Source organism: Artemia franciscana, chromosome 18, assembly GCF_032884065.1.
Source record: "Artemia franciscana chromosome 18, ASM3288406v1, whole genome shotgun sequence".
Taxonomy (NCBI): Eukaryota; Metazoa; Arthropoda; class Branchiopoda; order Anostraca; family Artemiidae; genus Artemia; species Artemia franciscana.
In genome coordinates, this window is record NC_088880.1 from 19,154,975 (window position 1) to 19,172,653 (window position 17,679).

The 17,679-nt window shown below is 36.0% G+C and overlaps 1 protein-coding gene across 2 annotated transcripts in view; it reads right to left on the reverse strand.

The window, feature by feature from the left end:
- LOC136038711 (AP-3 complex subunit mu-2-like) overlaps positions 1-17,679 on the reverse strand; it is a 41,355-nt gene that overhangs the window by 4,641 nt on the left and 19,035 nt on the right. The window contains exons 7-9 of one of the 2 annotated variants that reach the window (XM_065722037.1): positions 13,553-13,732; positions 5,105-5,263; positions 2,111-2,161 (exon numbers count right to left, since the gene is read on the reverse strand). In XM_065722037.1, the coding sequence (XP_065578109.1) occupies positions 2,111-2,161; positions 5,105-5,263; positions 13,553-13,732 (390 nt within the window). The remainder of the gene's footprint in view (positions 1-2,110; positions 2,162-5,104; positions 5,264-13,552; positions 13,733-17,679) is intronic. The other variant, XM_065722038.1, reaches the window with a different exon arrangement.

The window sequence follows — 17,679 nt, forward strand, 5'->3', positions numbered from 1 at the left end:
ATATACAAGCATCCCTTCAGTAAAAACTTTAGACAATCCAAGGGCATGACTTACAACACCTGCTCCCCCAGACCCTGGGGGGAGGGGTTGTCGATACAGGAAATTTTGTTATATGATCTTTGAACTATTTTAAAAAAATGGCTATTTCGAAATTTTATCTGATTTATTTGGGGAAAGGGCATGGGGTTGGGATTAGTTACCCTCCAATCTTTTTAATTCTGGGAAAGTGAACCAGAACTTTTAATTTCCAATCAAATAAGGCCTATAAGGCCAATTCTATAAGAGCCATATTTGCCACCAGGGCATGACTTACAATGCCTGTCCCCGGGCCCTGAGAATTTTGTCGACCCTGGAGTTTTTGTTCAAAATTTTTAATCAATCTATTTGGGGAAAAAGATAGAGGGAAGGCTAGCTGTCCTCTGAGCACTTTTGACTCTTAAAAAGTGAACTAGAACTTTCAATTTCCAATCAAACGAGCCGTCTTTGAAGTTTATACGAGCATCCTTTCCACAAGAATCATGCCCTCAGGGGATAACTTGCAACGCCTGCCCCCAGGCCCTGGGAGCTTGTTTGTTCCAGGCCTGGGAACACCGAAGTTTTTGTTATCTGACCTTTGAACGATTTTTAACAAAAGTCAATCTCAAAATTTTGATCTGATACATTTGAAGGGAATTGGCGTAGTAGGGGGGGGGGGGTAGTTGTCCTCCGATCACTTTTGACTCTTAAAAAATAGAACTTTAATTTCCAATTAAATGAGGCCTCTCTGAAGTTTATACGAGCATACCTTCCATAAGAATCTTATATGCCCCAAGGCTATAACTTATAATTCCTGCCTCTGGGCCCTGGGAGTAGTATCAATCCCGGAGTTTTTGTTATCTGGCCTTTGAACTATTTTTAACAAAATGTCTACCTCAAGAGTTCTATCTAATGCATTTGGAGAAAAAGGGCATGGGGGGGGGGGGGCTGGATATCCTCCGATCTCTATTAAATTTAAAAAAAAAAAACTAGAAATTTTAATTTCCAATCAAATGAGCCCTTTCTGAAGTTTGTGCAAACATCTCTTCTATAAGAACCTTATTTGCCCCCAGGGCATAAGTTATAACACCTGCACCCGGGCCCTGAGGGGTTGTATCGATATCGGAGTTTTTGTTACATAATCTTTAACTATTTTTAACGAAATGGCTACCTCAAAATTTTTATCTGATCTATTTGGGTAAAAAAGGTTGTGGAGGGGGGGGGGCTAGTTTTCCTCCGATCACTTTTGACTCTAAGTTTATACGAGCATCCCTTCTACAAGAACCATATTTGCCCTAAGGGTATAAATTACAGCACCTGTCCCTGGGCCCTGGGGGGTTGTGTCGACCCTGAATTTTTTTTGTATGATCTTTGAACTATTTTTAACGAAAGACTACCTCAAAATTTTCATCAGATGTATTTGGAGAAAAAAGGGCATGGGAGGGGGAGGAAGAAGCTAGTTGCCTTCCGACCACCCTTGACTCTTAAAAAGGGCACGCGAACTCCCGATTTCCAATCGAATAAACCCCCTTTGAAGTTTATACGACAATCCTTTTCACACGAAGTGCTTCTGAAAAAAAAAAATCATAAATAAATAAACATTGGAGCCGTATGGCCTTTACTATAGGGAACGCTATAGCTTGCCTCTGAATGGGTGTAGAAAACAGAAAGCAGGTGAACTTGAACGACATATCATTTTTGTAGATTTGCTCTCATCATGCCTTTCGTCTGTAAGTACATCAATGTGCAGTCCAAAATTCATTTATTGTTAATAACTGAAACAAACTCATTTCTTCATATGAAAGTAAGGAACGACGTGCAAATTAAATATGAGGATGCTTGCCGTGCTCACAGCTTCTTGCTCTTGAAGGTAAAAGCACAATGTACTATGAAGAAAGCTCATGAAGATGTAACAAAAATACAATTTTGGGATCGCTGGCATTTTATATATTTAGGAAAATTTTTCTGTATCTAAATATTTTAATTTCCGTCTCTACTTTCATTTGAAACAACTTCTTTTTTTTAATTTCTACTAAAGAGTGTTTAATCATCAAACAATAATGCGGTGATTATAATAGTAAATGAAAGTACTTACATTAATAACTGGATTTGAGGAAGGTATTGTTGCACCTGATTGAAGAGCAATCTACAACGAGACAAAAAACAAATTAGTCAAAAACAGTTCCAGGTTTGGTAGAAGTCAGAAAAAGCTTCAAAAATACAGGAATTATTTAGAAATTTGATTATAAGGCGTGAATGTACACATCTCAATATGAACTTTATCAAACTGGCTTTTAAGATATGTGCTCACCATCCAAACGATTTTGAGTTATCCTTAAGGAACATTCAAATGAACATACAGGGTTATGCGTCAATCCATTGCTTTGATAGTAACAAACAATGCATTTAATCGATTTGACAGATTCGAATAAGTCACTGCTAAATACAACAAATTGGGCCAAAATAAAAAGTATATTGCTCGTTGCAATAGCTATTATTGCAGCAAGCTGAGCAAAAATAAAATACTATATTTACTTTAGCTGAATAGTATATTATCATCTAATTTGGAGACAAAAGGGATATATACATAAACGATTATGAAAAGCTGTTGAATCACAAAAAAAGAATTTATTTGTCTCATAACAAGAAAAACAGAAACATGGAGTATAGACTATTATAAGTAGTGATAAGTTAGTGAAAAATTGATTAAACACAAAACATATACCGTGTTTGCACAAACTGTTAAACCATTTGTTTCGAATACTCACAAAGTTCTTGTTTCTGCAGAAAGCACATCTTACTCAGTTCATCAAAGCAATCTCTACAATTACAACTTTATTCCTGTTAAATTTCATTAATCATGTTCAAAATTTTGGCATTTATAATTTGTAAACAAATAGTATCTATTTGGTAAATGTGTTTTCATTAAACACGTGGTTTTTATGTCAGTGCATTTGTAAAGATTAGTTTGACAGAATGACAAGCCCAAAACGTGTTTATAGGTGGATCTTAATCATTTTTTTTTGCACAGTTTAGTCTAGTGCATTGAATTGATGTTTCGAAAACTATCTGAAGGTTCAAAAACTTTCCTTATTCTAGAGTCCAGTAATTTCAATGGAAGCCTTTTACTCAAAGAGCTCTGGCCAAGACAGTGGGGAGCTAAAACCGTAAAAAGTCATATCCGTGAAATTTTTGACCAAATAAGCGGATATAGGGGAGCCCAACTGGAGTATGCGAAAATACGCATATAAACCTCCAACTCGGGTTCTAGTTATCGCTATTGTGGTTTTCTCCCATCTTTCCTCATCAATAGACTGAGTTGTGCTAGTTTTTTAAACATTTTCCGAAAAAAGAACTTTTTCACATGCTGACCAATGGTCTAGGTTACACTGGTATACCGATCTCCTGATTCAATGCTTTCGGCCGGGAGTGCAATGTGTGGTTGGGGGTTAATCATCCGACCCTTCACTTTCGTTCAGTTTTTTTTTCAGACTTAGCAAACATCTAAGAATCTTAAGGTTGGACAGGTCTTAGTATTTCAGAGCTCGAGTATGTGGCCCCTAAGGATGTACCAGGCGTAGACTACTAGGTTCCTATGATTAGTAGCCCCACAATAAAAGAAAGAGCGTTGCATTAAGGAACGGTCAATTGTTCTAACAGCTTGTTCCTAAGAATTTTCGTTTTTTTATTGCCTCGAAGTTGTTACAGATCTTTTTAATTGCATCCATCTTCTGGACGAAATGGTCGTAAGCGAACTAGTCACACTGAGACAACTCTAAATATATGATAAACATATGCTACACTAGGATATATACAGTCACTGAGGAACGTTTAAGCAGCTGCAGAACCACTGTCTACTTTGTTTTTCAGTCGATTAATCACATGCAATACAAACAAAAAATATTCATTGAAAAATTCTGAAAAGTAAAAATCATTAATTGGAAGAAACGTATGAATAAGGGTAGGTATACCAGTACTCTAAGAAAAATAAATTATTACATTTCTTATTTTCGTTTATATTGAGTTCTTGCTTTACTGTTACTTAAGATAAGTGCTCCCCATTTGCACTTTAAAGTTTTGACTTGTAAAGTCCTCCCTGATTGTTTTATTTTTATTGACTCCCCCCCCCCTTTTTGAGCTCTTAGGTTTGTTTCTGTGTATTTTTTAGCTCAAGCTTTATCTGTGGTTTGATGGTTTCACTTTATTGTTTATGCTTAGATTGCATTTTTATTTGGTTTGACTTAGACACAGGGCTTCGGCGATTTTCGCTAACAATAACATTTTTTTTTCGCTTGTATTTAAAACCATTTCTAACAAGATATAATAAAAGTATTCTCTATTAGGGAAAAAGTTGTCCAATTCCCTAAAATTAAGGTTGTGAAAATCTGTTCTTTAAATACTGTCTCCAAAGAGCTTGGGATAAATAAGAGTTGAAACGGCGAAATTAATGTAGAAAAGAAGCTCCTCTTACGAAGCTACAAGATAAGGATATGCGTGTTTTGACCGAGTTCTTGCTATCTCCGTTGCCACTATCAGGTTCGTCTCCTACGAAGAGTGACACTCTAAACATTTTGCTTGGTCCTGAATTGCCTATGTTTTTTAAAAAAAATTTTTTTTATGTTATATCGAAAATAGTCTACCTGCAGTAATCTATTCTCTTGATTTATTGCCGAATTTCCGCGTCCTTCTTTATCCTACTCACTTTTATCTTAATCCTTGATCTAACTTTTCTTTACACATTCTCTTTTCAAATTCTACAGTTCTTTTCCTGACAAAACGATTGATAACCCTTATCTTCCTTTGCTGAAACAAACTTAAGATTAAGTCGCTTGATTTGTCAAGTTTATTCCGTATACAAAATAAATTGTGGAAGTAGATTAACTATAGAACTTCCTATAAAAAAATCGTTGGTTGGGATCGTGCTTATCAACTTTATTCTTTTTGACTTAAGAACATTCAGGCCTATGAAAAGTTCTTTTGAACATAAATTAAATCGTTGATTATCTACGATTTTAAAGCTGCAAAAGAGATAGAAGGACTCGAGACTTGACAACTGTTAGAAAATAAAACCAAAAAGAAAAATGCTTACGCTTCCTTTACAGCCTGGCAGCTTTGTAGGATCAATTTTTCCAATATCCCAGAGAAGAACGCGAGTAACAGAGTCAAACGAAGCTCTACCTTGCGTAACAGTGAGTGTACAATTTAACACCGATTTTGGCATAGTAATCTCCAAAACAACGTTCTCAACCTGTAATTAAGCAGATAGAACGTCTTATAGCATAGCTTACAACTTGAATGGTAGATAGGAACACCCGAACAAAAAGGGATATAGGAACGTGCCCAAGCGAGGAAGCCTCGAGCCCACGGCCACCTGAAATCCAAAATTTTCTTTAATTTTTGAGATCTTCTTATTAAAATTGTCTATTATTAGATATTTCTTAATTATTGCCCACCTTCCAAGAAACATATTTAAGTCATGCCAAGAAGGGGAAGATAAAATCGGATTCACAGAACAATAAACTAAGAGGTTTCGACACCAAAACAATTAACCGAACCAATCCGGAATAGTTGACAAAGGATATTTTAAAGGTTTTATTTATAAACAGCTAAGTAAAGACAGGCATAAAAAAGGAAACGGCGCATTCCCTTTCGTAAAGATCCAGTGAAAAATATTTTGCCTTCTTTCTCAAGCATACTATTTCAATGTCCTTCATCTCGCCTCCAAAAAATCTTGAAAGTATCAACCTGTTACCCTTGCCGCGATACAGAACAGGGTTACGTTAAAAAATTACACACAAAATTTATTGAAACTTATCGAAAATTTACTTGTCTCATTTTACTGAAACTTATGAACTGAATGCAATCACTGTAATTAGAAATTCTCGCTGGCCTTCAGGCACAAGAACAGAAAAAATACACATGCTACCTTGTAAACATCCACAAATCGACTGATTCTGATTATAAAAGTGAATAGATAGATAGATAACAGCTCATTGTAGCACAAATCAGCCTGAGGCCAACACAGTAGTGCAAAGCTTTATTGTGTTCTTGGCAATATTTACCTATAATTGCTAGGGAATATTTACCAAGAGGGTTGCCACCCCCCAAGTGCCATGTCAAGACTGGTTTGAACCATAGTTTCCAGAGTTCCACAGGTGACTTCAGTTACCAGCGAAAATGTCACATGATTGTTCTCATATTAGTGATTGGCTGGATCTTATAGATGCTTATCAATTATGTAAAGTAAGATTTGCAAATTGTTTAGTGGGAAAAAAGTTCAGTTTGTTCTGTGCGTATTTAATTCTCTGAATATGATGCTAGAAATGAAGAAATTGTGTTGTATCTTGTCTTTCCCAAAACGATGGGTAGACACTGCTTTCAGTAATGACTCAGAAAGTTAGAAAGATTCATTTTTGAGGATTTCTAACAATTAGTTTTAGTTGTAAAGGCTTATTTACTTCCTAAGGGAGGGCGGGGAGCAGCTGTGATCAAGACAAACATGTTTCATTACCTCTAGCTCAAAGACTCAGGAGCATTATCTTATTTCCATTATACCAAAATGACGCCATGTCATTAAACCAGACTCTAAATTCTACATATTTTTCTGCCTAAATCTTCAAACAAAACCGTTCCTTTAAAAAAACTCAACCGCCTTATATTACCTCTCAGTAAAACTACGACTGTTATACTTACAGTTCAAGAACAAATAGACAGGGTCCTAGGTAGAAATATGGTATTTTTATAAAGAGATTTTGACGCCCAGGTCAGTAGAAATTAGTGTAGATAGGATTCTAGCCTAGGTAAATTTGGAGTCGGAAAAAAATAGTGATGGCTACAATAACCTCAGCTAGTTGGTAAATTCCAAGTGTGGTTACCAACTGGGTGCCAAAAATTTAATAAAAGCACTTTTGAATACAGCAAACTCAGCTAGTAGGTCAATTCCGAGTGTTTCAGTTGCTGACTGAGGAACAAAAATTTAATGAAAGCATTTGTGAGTACAACAAACTCAGCTAGTTGATAAATTCCGGGGGCTTTACTTGCTGGTTGCGTCCCAAAAAATTAATGAAAGCACTTTTTAGTACAACAAACTCAGCTAATTGATGAATTCCGGGTGTTTCAATTGCAGGCTGAATAACAAAAATTTGATAAAACAATCTCAGCTAGTTGGTAACTTCCAAGTGCCTTAGTTACTGATTGAGTATCAAAAATTTAATAAAAGCACTTTTGACTGCAACAAACTCAGCTAGTAGGTATATCCCGAGTGTTTTAGTTGCTGACTGAGCATTACAAATTTAATAAAAGCACTTTTGAATACAACAAACTCAGCTAGTTTGTAAATTATGAGTGTTTAAGTTGCTGACTAAGAAACAAAGATTTGACGAAACCACTTCTGAGTAGAACGAATATTTTCAACTATAGTAAACCGTTTGAGACATGAAGGTACATATTTTCTCAAAAACTGAAACCAAAGTTTTCTTTGAACGTTCTAACAAAACTAATAAAGTCAAATGTATTTGAAGCAACGTTACGATGGCACTATGAGAGAAATGTTACAACCCCAAACGTTTTTAACGGGGCCAAATGGTCTTAACTGGTTTATTTTGAATTGTGACGTATTTAGTTTCCTAATTTAGGTTACTTAAGATATATTTTTAACTATAATAACCTGTTTGAGACATGATGGTGTATATTTTCTCAAATCTGTAACCTAAGGTTCTAAGAACGTTCTAACCAAAAATAACAAAGTCGAATATATTTTAAGTGATGTTACAACGGCACTACGACAGAATTGATACAACCCCAAACGTTTTTTCCGCTTTATTCATTTAGCCAGACTAAGTTTTCGGAAATAAACAAATAAGATTTTCGGAAACAAAACTATGAAATCCCAACGTTTTTTTCCGCTTTATTCATTTAGCCAGACGAAGAAGTTTTCGGAAATAAACCAATAAGATTTTCGGAAACAAAACTATGAAATCCGGATTGGTGCCGAAAATTCCGCAGAAACAAAGATCTCAAACGTATAGCAACAGTTTTTTTTCTGTGACCACCTGTTATAGAAAACCCATTATCTGTGCGAGTGGCTGGCTTGTCATGGGGATCACACTAAGCCTTCTATGGTTCGAGTGTTTGATCGTCTTAACATTCAAATCGATTTTCGACTTTATACAGATCCTAACACCAAGCAATACTTTTCAAAAAGGCTTCATAATATTATTTCAGAACAAAATCTTTTATTGGAATCTTCAGATTTAGGTTTTTTATGTAATTTTTTTATTGGGGGGGGGGTAGGTGGAATGCATCGTGTCTGAAGTTTATTATATGAGGAATTTACATTGATATTTTGTTGTTTTACTTGTCTGAGCTTATGAATTTGAATAGTGAGTTGTCTGTTGTGACTTTCAGATTAGGCTTTTGACTTTTCATGGATGTGTCGTGTCTGAAGCGTGTTAGTTGAGATGTTTCCTTTGTTAAAAACCCATTTAACATATCTCAGACTCTAGTATGTCGCTTATGAGCAGGGTCATAATGCCCATGTCAAAAAATTCCTGTTCGTGCATCTCTGAGTTTAAAAAAAAAGCATTCTGAACGTTGGAGTTGCCAGCGTACCCCCCTCCCCCCAAAAAATGGAGTCAACAAAGTAATGCGACAAGGTTTTTTTATTGAAATAAAGGCATATACAATGTTACACGTTATTAATATCATCATATAAAAAAATTAAATGTTTTGAATTCGTTCTATAAGATGGTTCGTCATATTTATATTGACATGGTACTTATTCTATCACGGTTTCATACAAGGCTTTTAACATGGTTCAGTTACAGGTTCAATTAGTTTTGTCATAGCTATTATTGGATTCATTGACTGTATCTCTTGATAAGCTGTCGATGGTAGTAATAATGTTTGCTGGCGCTTTGATATTATCTGCCAATGCCCTTTTTATTCTGCCTGCGATTTCATTATCCATTACCACATTATTTTTACACAGCTAACAGTCCTGGCACGTAGACAAGATATGATTTATGATATTGGTAGAGAAATAAGCCTATCTTTTTTTATCTTCCGTTGAATGCTAATACCTGAGAGCCGGCTGTAGGGTTCATCACTGGGTATTATGTTACCACAAGCACTAGCAAGAATTTGCCCATGGTCATCAACTAGAATTTTTATGCTGGCATTCTTTTTGAGTGATATCATCTCTGGATATCTTACTCTCACATATTCACCAGCATAAGAATTGAATTTTTTCTGTGCTCCAAAGAAATTTAAATCTCACTGTCACGACAATGCATGCATGGGTTTCCAATAGCGGTACCATAAGTGCTTCCTTCAAAGTTCAAATATTTGTCTGTGTCACTATGCAATCCTACAATAGCACTAATTTGTGCGCACAATTTTTTGAAATAATTCATCATCACTTTTTCCAAATAATACATAAGTGTTTGTCTTTCCAGTGCACAATTAATATTGATCGAAAAACAAACTATAAATTAACTACTTTCGATGGCCAACCACAGAGTACTACAGAGGCAGCCACATAAAAAAATCCATAAGCTTTCAGTGAGTTTTACATTCAAAAGTCTAGATGGAGATACGTTTTCACTACCTTAAGTGCTGTCGTCTTTTCAGCTTAGTTATAGATGGCAGCATAACTGAACTTTAAGTTCAGTTACATTGAGTTGACTGCCTTTAAGTTAGGTTCGTTTAAGTTCATTTAGCATGGCGGGCCACGCACTGTCAGACCAAGTACATTTCATAACAGTGAGAGATTAAATTTCTTTAAAGTACCGAAAAACAATCAACTCTTACGATGGTGGATATGCAAGAGTGAGATCTTCAGAGATGATATCACTCAATGAGAATTCTAACATAAAAATAACAGTTGATGACGGCAGGCAACTTCTTGCTAGTACTTGAGGTAACCCGTCACCCAGTGATAAGCCCTGTCGCCAGCTTCGGGTATTAGCATTCAACAGAAAGTCAAAAGAAGACAGGCGTACTCCTCTACCAGTATCAAAAACCATATCTTTTTACGTGCTGGAACTGTTACCTGTGTAATAATGATGTGGTAATAGATAATGAAATCGGAGGCAAAAAAGGGCATTGGCAGATAGTATCACTAAGGAATATAAAGACAAATCGATGAAAAACAAAGCGCTAACAAACGTTACTACTACCATCGACAGTTTATCAATGGATACAGTCAATGAATCCCATATTTCGAATGACGAAACGGAAATCGAACCTGTAGCTGAAATCACATTAAAAGCCATGTATGACACCAAAATGGAATAAGTGCCACATCAAAAGAAAACAAGATGAGTTGTTTTATGGAACAAATTCAAAACATTTGAAATTTTTATATGATGATATTAATAAAATGTAACATTGTGGAGAGGGGGTGAATTCCTAAAACCTATTAGAATCATTGGTACTCATCCTGCAAATAAAACAGACGGAATTTCTCAACAAGCTGAGTTTGTTGTACTCAAAAGTGCTTTCATAAAATTTTTGTAACTCAATCAGCAACTAAAACACTTGGAAGATACCAACTAGCTGAACTTGTTGTGCTCAAAAGTGTTTTTATTAAAAATTTTTACCCAGTCGGTAACTAAGAGCCTTGGAATTTACCGGTTAGCTGACATTGTTGTACTAAAAAGTGCTTTTATAGAGTTTATGACACTCAAACTGCAAATAAAACACACAGAATTTATCAATTCGTTGTTTTTGGTTGTATTCAAAAGTACTTTCATGAAATTTTTGTTACTCACTCAGCAACTAAAATCCACGGAATTTACCGACTGGCTGAGTTTGTTATACTCAAAACTGTTTTTGTTAAATTTTATATATCCATTCGGAAGATGAAAATTTTTAATTTGTTAACTACCTGATTTTGCTGTAGTCAAAGGTGCATTTTTAAATTTCTGGTACTCAGACTACAACGAAAACACACAGACTTCATCAACTTACCTAAGTTTGTTGAACTCAAAGGTGCTTTCATTAATTCTTGAGACTCGGTCACCAACTATAACACTCGGAATTTGCAAACTATCTCAATTCATTGCATTCAAAAGTGTTTGTATTAAATTTTTTAAACTCCGTCAGTAGCTAAAACACTCAGAACTTACCTACTAGCTGAGTTGGTCGTATGCAAAAGTGCTTTTATTTAATGGCTACTCAGGGTACATTCCTTGATTTAAGGTTTTTTCTAGCATGTAACATCATACATGTCCTTAAAATAGGCGAGTTGCAAGACAGATCCTTGATCAAAATCTAACATTTTTACCAATTTAACAACCTATTGTCCTACAGCTCCCTTCCAAAAATATTCACTTGACAAAATCATTTGCTAATAACCTCTCAAATATAGGTAGATATAATTTCAATTTGTCTATGTTAACCTCATTACCAGTATTCCATGTCTAATTCTAATATGAATATGTTACAATGTCGTTTTAAGACATGAAATAAGTGGAAAAAATTTCTAAGTTAAAAAACAATGAGTAAAAAAATGTCACTATAAACATTACTTTCTTTAATAGAAAAAATCACTACTAACATATCTATACCATCTTCATTTTGTATTTCGAAAATATCAAAAACGAATGTCTTTTGTCATAGGTATATTTAATGTAATTTTAGACTGTAAAAAAACACGAAAAAATTTATAAGTCCCCCCTCAAAAATTGAGAAAATTTTAATGTTCATTCCATGAATATGCTGATACAAGCGGTTACGATATGCCTATATTAATATATGCTGTCAAGTAAAGTTCAATACTACTCTATTAGTCTATTTTAAATCAAATAAAACGGTTTACTTAAGTAGTCATTCCTCTGATTAAGCTGGAAAAACCGTGTCAATAAAAAGAGTATTTCGATTCCTTTGTGCACGCACTCTTAAATAGTAGGACCTGAATTTAAACATTTTGTTCCTGTTTGAATGTAGGAAACTTTTGGACCTGTTTGAACATAGACAAATTTTGTATCTGTTGGAATAAAGACAATATGTACGGGTTATGCGAATTATGTATTTCTTGACCGTAAAGAGGCTATAACGATGGAATAAGTAATGTAGTCGTAGCGATGGAACAAACTACGAGTCGTAACGATATAATAAATGATGTTGTCGTAGCGATGGAATCAATTATGTAATCGTTGTCCCTGTTGGACCACCGCTACTCGCATCCTAGACTAGCTGCATTTGGTGTAGGAACCGGAAATAGCAACTGTTATAGACCACTGTATTTTTTTGTATAATAATCTAGTTATAACCATTGCAGTATTTGATCACAAATTGGCCCACAGTGTGGTTTTAGGAAGAAGAGAGGATGTATCGATCCAATTTTCATTCTTAGATTAATAACTGAGAAGAGCCAAAGTCATCAGAACCCTTCAGTCCTCAGCTTTATAGATTATTAACAGGCATCTGATCCAGAGGATAGTACCTTTTTAGATGAAAATGTTAGCAAAATTAACGTTTTTTTGCAGTTTTAAGAGCTCCAAGCACAAACATAGGCTTGAAAATCAACGTTAAGAACACTAAGTCACTTAGAGTGGGAATAAGAGAAGGGGAAGAGGTGATATTGGGTAACAAAAAGATTGGTCAAGTGGATAGCTTAATTTACCTAGGTCATAGGTAAAGGTCTAGGTCTAGGTAAGGTAAAGGTAACCTAGCCTTACCTAGGTAAGGTCTAGGTAAAAATGATGGATGCCTCAGATGTTATAAGCAGAATAGCAATGCCCCGGGGTGTTTTTCACAGTTGAAAAAGCTTGAAAGAATAGGAAGATAAATCTGCGAACCAAAATTAGAAAGTCCGCAGCTACAGCCATGACAGAAGTATAGTATGGTTCCAAAACGTGAACGCTCCAAAAGATGCAGGAATATTCCTCAGATATTTTCTAGAGGTATTGTCTACAAATTTTTTTGGATACCCATCTGACTGACCGTATTTCAAACAGTAAGCTGCAAGAAAATCTAGTTCTATTCTCTTTCTAGGGCTAAAATGAGAGAAGGGTTGAGATGGCTAGGATGCATTCTGCGAATGAAAGATGACAGGTTGCCAAAGACCGTCCTTTTCGGCTAACCATCTAAGGCCAAACGAAAAGCAAGTCGTCTTGGAATTGAACGAAAGGAGGTCGTAAGGACGGACTAAAGGGAGATTGAAACTTCCTGGGAGGATGTAAAGAGATCATCTTTAAATAGATTAAGATGGAAGAGGAGCAAGCGTAGATGTATTGGTCTCAAGCGGCTTGGCGCTGCAGCTAGTTGTTACCAATAGCAGTAATGTCATAACTACATCTCCCTTCATAAAAAAGGTCAAAATAAACCTTTTAAGATGCATAAAACTTTAATTATTTCCATGGTGCAGCATTTCGTAAAATTCTTTGAGCTAGTACTTGGAACTAGGCTTAGTATATATAAAAAAAAACTTTGTTTTGTAGAATGGCGCTTTTTTTTATTATTTTATCCTGAATAACAGTCAATATACTAACCACTAAACTATATACTAACAGACAATATATGAAAGACTTACAGTTTTACCCATTGTTGTCCTAGGGCCAACTGTTAAATCCATTTTTCCACCGGTGCCTTCTCTGAATATTATGTTATGCTTGACATAAATAGGAATGGCTACAATATTGTTCGAGGCAACGTGATAAGACATCAGTGTAAAGTTTCCATCTGGAGGGACAAAACTGAGTACCCGTTCAGCCTAAATTATTCAGAGTTGTTTTTAAATAGGTAAAGATACACTGATAGCCCTTTAGATCATTTCATAATTTCTAATACTGGAAAAAAAAAGAAGCAATACTGTTAAGCATGTGTATAATCCTAATAAACAGCCTTTAGAGAAGATTCGAAGGATAGAAAAGTATGGGTGAGTAAATAAAGGAAGAACAAATGAAAATAAGTGGGGAATAAATAAAATAATAGAAAGTCTGGAATAGGGAGTAACAATGATGATTGGGAGATAGGAGAAAAGGTCTAGGGAAAAGAGTTACCAAAAAAAATATACCGAAAAAAAAGATTTGGCAAAGCAGAAAAGATGTTTCTAGCTCTTAAGAGATTTGCAAAATAGTCGAAGACATCGGTATGGTGAAATATGCTTTAATTTAAGAAAATTAACGCGGGACAAAAGAGGGTTGAGCTTCTCACAGTAAACGGACTGTTAATCACTAGATTTAAAGATGAAACACCGAGAAGACTGAGTTAAAAAAGTATAAATTTCAAGATTATTAAAACTTTTGGTATTTCTTATTAAATTGATGCATAAAATCCTTTAAGGGAGAATATTTATTTATCTCTTAATATACACAATGTGCTTCATTTAGATTCTGATTAACACATTAGAGGAAAAAATATTTTTTGCTTTTTGACGTTTTCATCAATTCTTTGTGCTTCCTAGACCCGCGGGCCTCATTAACAAAACTTTTCATCTATCTGACAGTTTTTTTGACAATAGTTAATGAGGCAGACCTCTTGCAAATTCAAGGATATTAATAACGTAACGATAGTTTCTTTGATGGAAAACCTTAACCTCGCAGCCACTGTTTGAATTATCTAATCTTGACATTGCACTCTCACGCAGGTAGATGTTGGTTCTTTCCAACAAATTTGGATTTTTTTTTTATATATATTTGTGTATTATAATTTTTCGACGCTCAACGAAAAGCGTCAATTTAAACAGAACCAAGTATCAAGATGTAAGGGTGAGATGCAAGGGTGAGAACCAATTTCTCTTTTTTGGCAAATGAAACTGTGAAGCTATTTTAGGTTGATCAGAGTATTTAGTAGAGTGTGCGTGCACCTGATCCCAGCCTATTGAATCCAGTTTACCTAATTTCATTTTTAACTGAACACTCGCTTAACCAACCCTCCGTTTAATATATACCCCATTCAACTAAATGCTAACACACTCAGCACTCATTCAACTCAAACCACATGCAAATCGACCCCCGTTTAACTTAAACTCCGTCTAACTCAAACTTAATGCAACTTCACCCCCGTTTAACTTAACCCTTGCTTAGCTTGATCCCCATTCTACTCAACCCTCACGCAACTCAATAGTCGTTTGACCGAACCCTAATTGACTCAACCTCTATCCAACTCCATAGTTGAATAGTCCTGGGCATGAAAAGTATTGCCAATTTCAAATATATAAGACAGGAAGGATTTGCAGTTTTAAGGGAGGTTTGCCTTAAAAGGCCATTAAACATGGGCTAAAAGCTCATATGGTATTTGTGAAGAGGTCGGAAGAGCCAAGAGCTCATATGGCATGAGCTCTAGCAAAATTCCAAGAATCAATAGATTGATTTAAAAGGAAAATCAGAGGCTTAATCCAGGTGAGGATTTAAAATGAGAGCTCTGAGACACGACATCCTTCTAAATATCAAAATTCATCAAGATCCAATCACCCATATAGTTGAATAGCCCTGGGCATGAAAAGTATTGCCAATTTCAAATATATAAGACAGGAAGGATTTGCAATTTTAAGGGAGGTTTGCCTTAAAAGGCCATTAAACATGGGCTAAAAGCTCATATGGTATTTGTGAAGAGGTCGGAAGAGCCAAGAGCTCATATGGCATGAGCTCTAGCAAAATTCCAAGAATCAATAGATTGATTTAAAAGGAAAATCAGAGGCTTAATCCAGGTGAGGATTTAAAATGAGAGCTCTGAGACACGACATCCTTCTAAATATCAAAATTCATCAAGATCCAATCACCCATTCGTAAGTTAAAAATACATCATTTTTTCTAATTTTTCCTCTCCCTTCAGCCCCCCAGATGGTCGAATCAGGGAAACCACTGTTATCAAGTCAATTTGTACAGGTCCCTGACATGCCTTCCAATTTTCATCGTCCTAGCACGTCAAGAAGCACCAAACTCGCCATAGCACTGGAAATCCTCCTAATTCCCCCAAAGAGAGCGGATCCTGTCCAGTTACGTCAATCACGTATCTAAAACTTGTGCTTGTTCTTCCCATCAAGTTTCATACCGATCCCTCCACTCTAAATGTTTTCTAAGATTTCCGGTTTCCAAGATTTCCGTTTCCCCCCTCCATTCCCCTATGTCCTCGGATCCGATTGGAATTGAAAATGGAATATCTGAGACATAATATCTTTCTATACACCAAGTTTCATTAAAATCCGATCAGCCATTCGTAAGATGAAGATACCTCAATTTTCACGATTTCTCATCCGTCTAGCCCCCCCAGATGATCGAATCGGAGAAACGACTGTTATCAAGTCAATTTTTGCAGGCCCCTGAAACGCCTACTAATTTTCATCGTCCTACCACGTTCAGAAGCACCGAACTCGCTAAAGCACTGAAAATACCTCCCCCCCCACTCCCCCAAAAAGAGCGGATCCAGCTCGGTTATTTCAATCGCATATATAGGACTTTATTTTTTTTATTTAGACCGTATTTAGGACAACTTTCATCCCGACCTTTCCACTCTAAGCGTTTCACAAGATTTCCGGTTTCCCCCTTCAACTCCCCCCAATATCACCAGATCTAGTCGGTATTTAAAATAAGAGCTCTGGAGCACCAGATCTTTCTAAACATCAAATTTCATTAAGATACGATCAGCCGTAAGTTAAAAATACCTCACTTTTTCTAAGTTTCCAAATTAACCGTCCCTCTACTCTCCCCCCCTCCCGACGGTCGAGACTATTCGGGGTCTCCCCTATACGGGGGAGAGACTATTTCTCATATAATCTAGTCTGGTTCCTTATACGCCTACCATGTTTCATCGTCCTAGCTTATCTGGAAGTTCCTGAACTAGCGAAACCAGGACCAACAGACTGACAGAAATTGTGATCGCTATATGTCACTTGGTAAATACCAAGTGCCACAAAAACACTTACATAAGAATTAAAAAAACGACTAAAGACCATATCGTTTGTGTCAGTTTTATCGCTTCAAACAGAACAGGCTGAATTACGTTTTCTAGGTGCATTGTTGATTTAAGGAGGGGTGAGCTGAACATGGTTGATTTGAATGCGGGTTCAGTCTAATATGGTTGGGTTCAATGGGGATAGAGTTGCATGTGAGGTTACAGTTGTATAAAACCCAGTATGAGTTGAATGGGGGTTAAGGTAAACCAAGGTAAGACGAGAGTTGAGTTAAACGGGTGTTGAGTTGCACAAGGATTGCGTTAAACCGGGTTTAGTTAAATGGGGGTTAAGTTGTAAGGGTTGAGTTGAGTTGGGGTCAGTTTGTTTTAAATGGGGTAGAGTTGAACGGCGGTTGAGTTGCACGAGGGTTCAGTTAAATGGATTTAGTTGCATGGGGTTCAGTTACACAAAGGTTCAGCTGCAAAGGAAGCCATCAAGTACTTACTCTTTATGCAGCTTTTCCCCAAGAAAATCAGGTTTATTTCTCGCCTGATCTTCAATCCAAGGAGGATTGACGAGAGTAACGTAAAACCACTAATAAACTAATAAAGCACTGTGATAACTTAACAGAATAATGAAACTAACAACCCGTCAAAACGGTTTTGGTCTATAAGTAGACCAAAGCGGAAGTCTTTTCAACGTTGAGAACTTAATGCTTAACCAAGAACGTCTTGCCAGTAACTTTAGTTCGATTTTTTTTGAAGTTCGTTTCATATCTGAGTAGAGTTCACCATTCTCAGTTATACAATAGACTAACAGTTCCT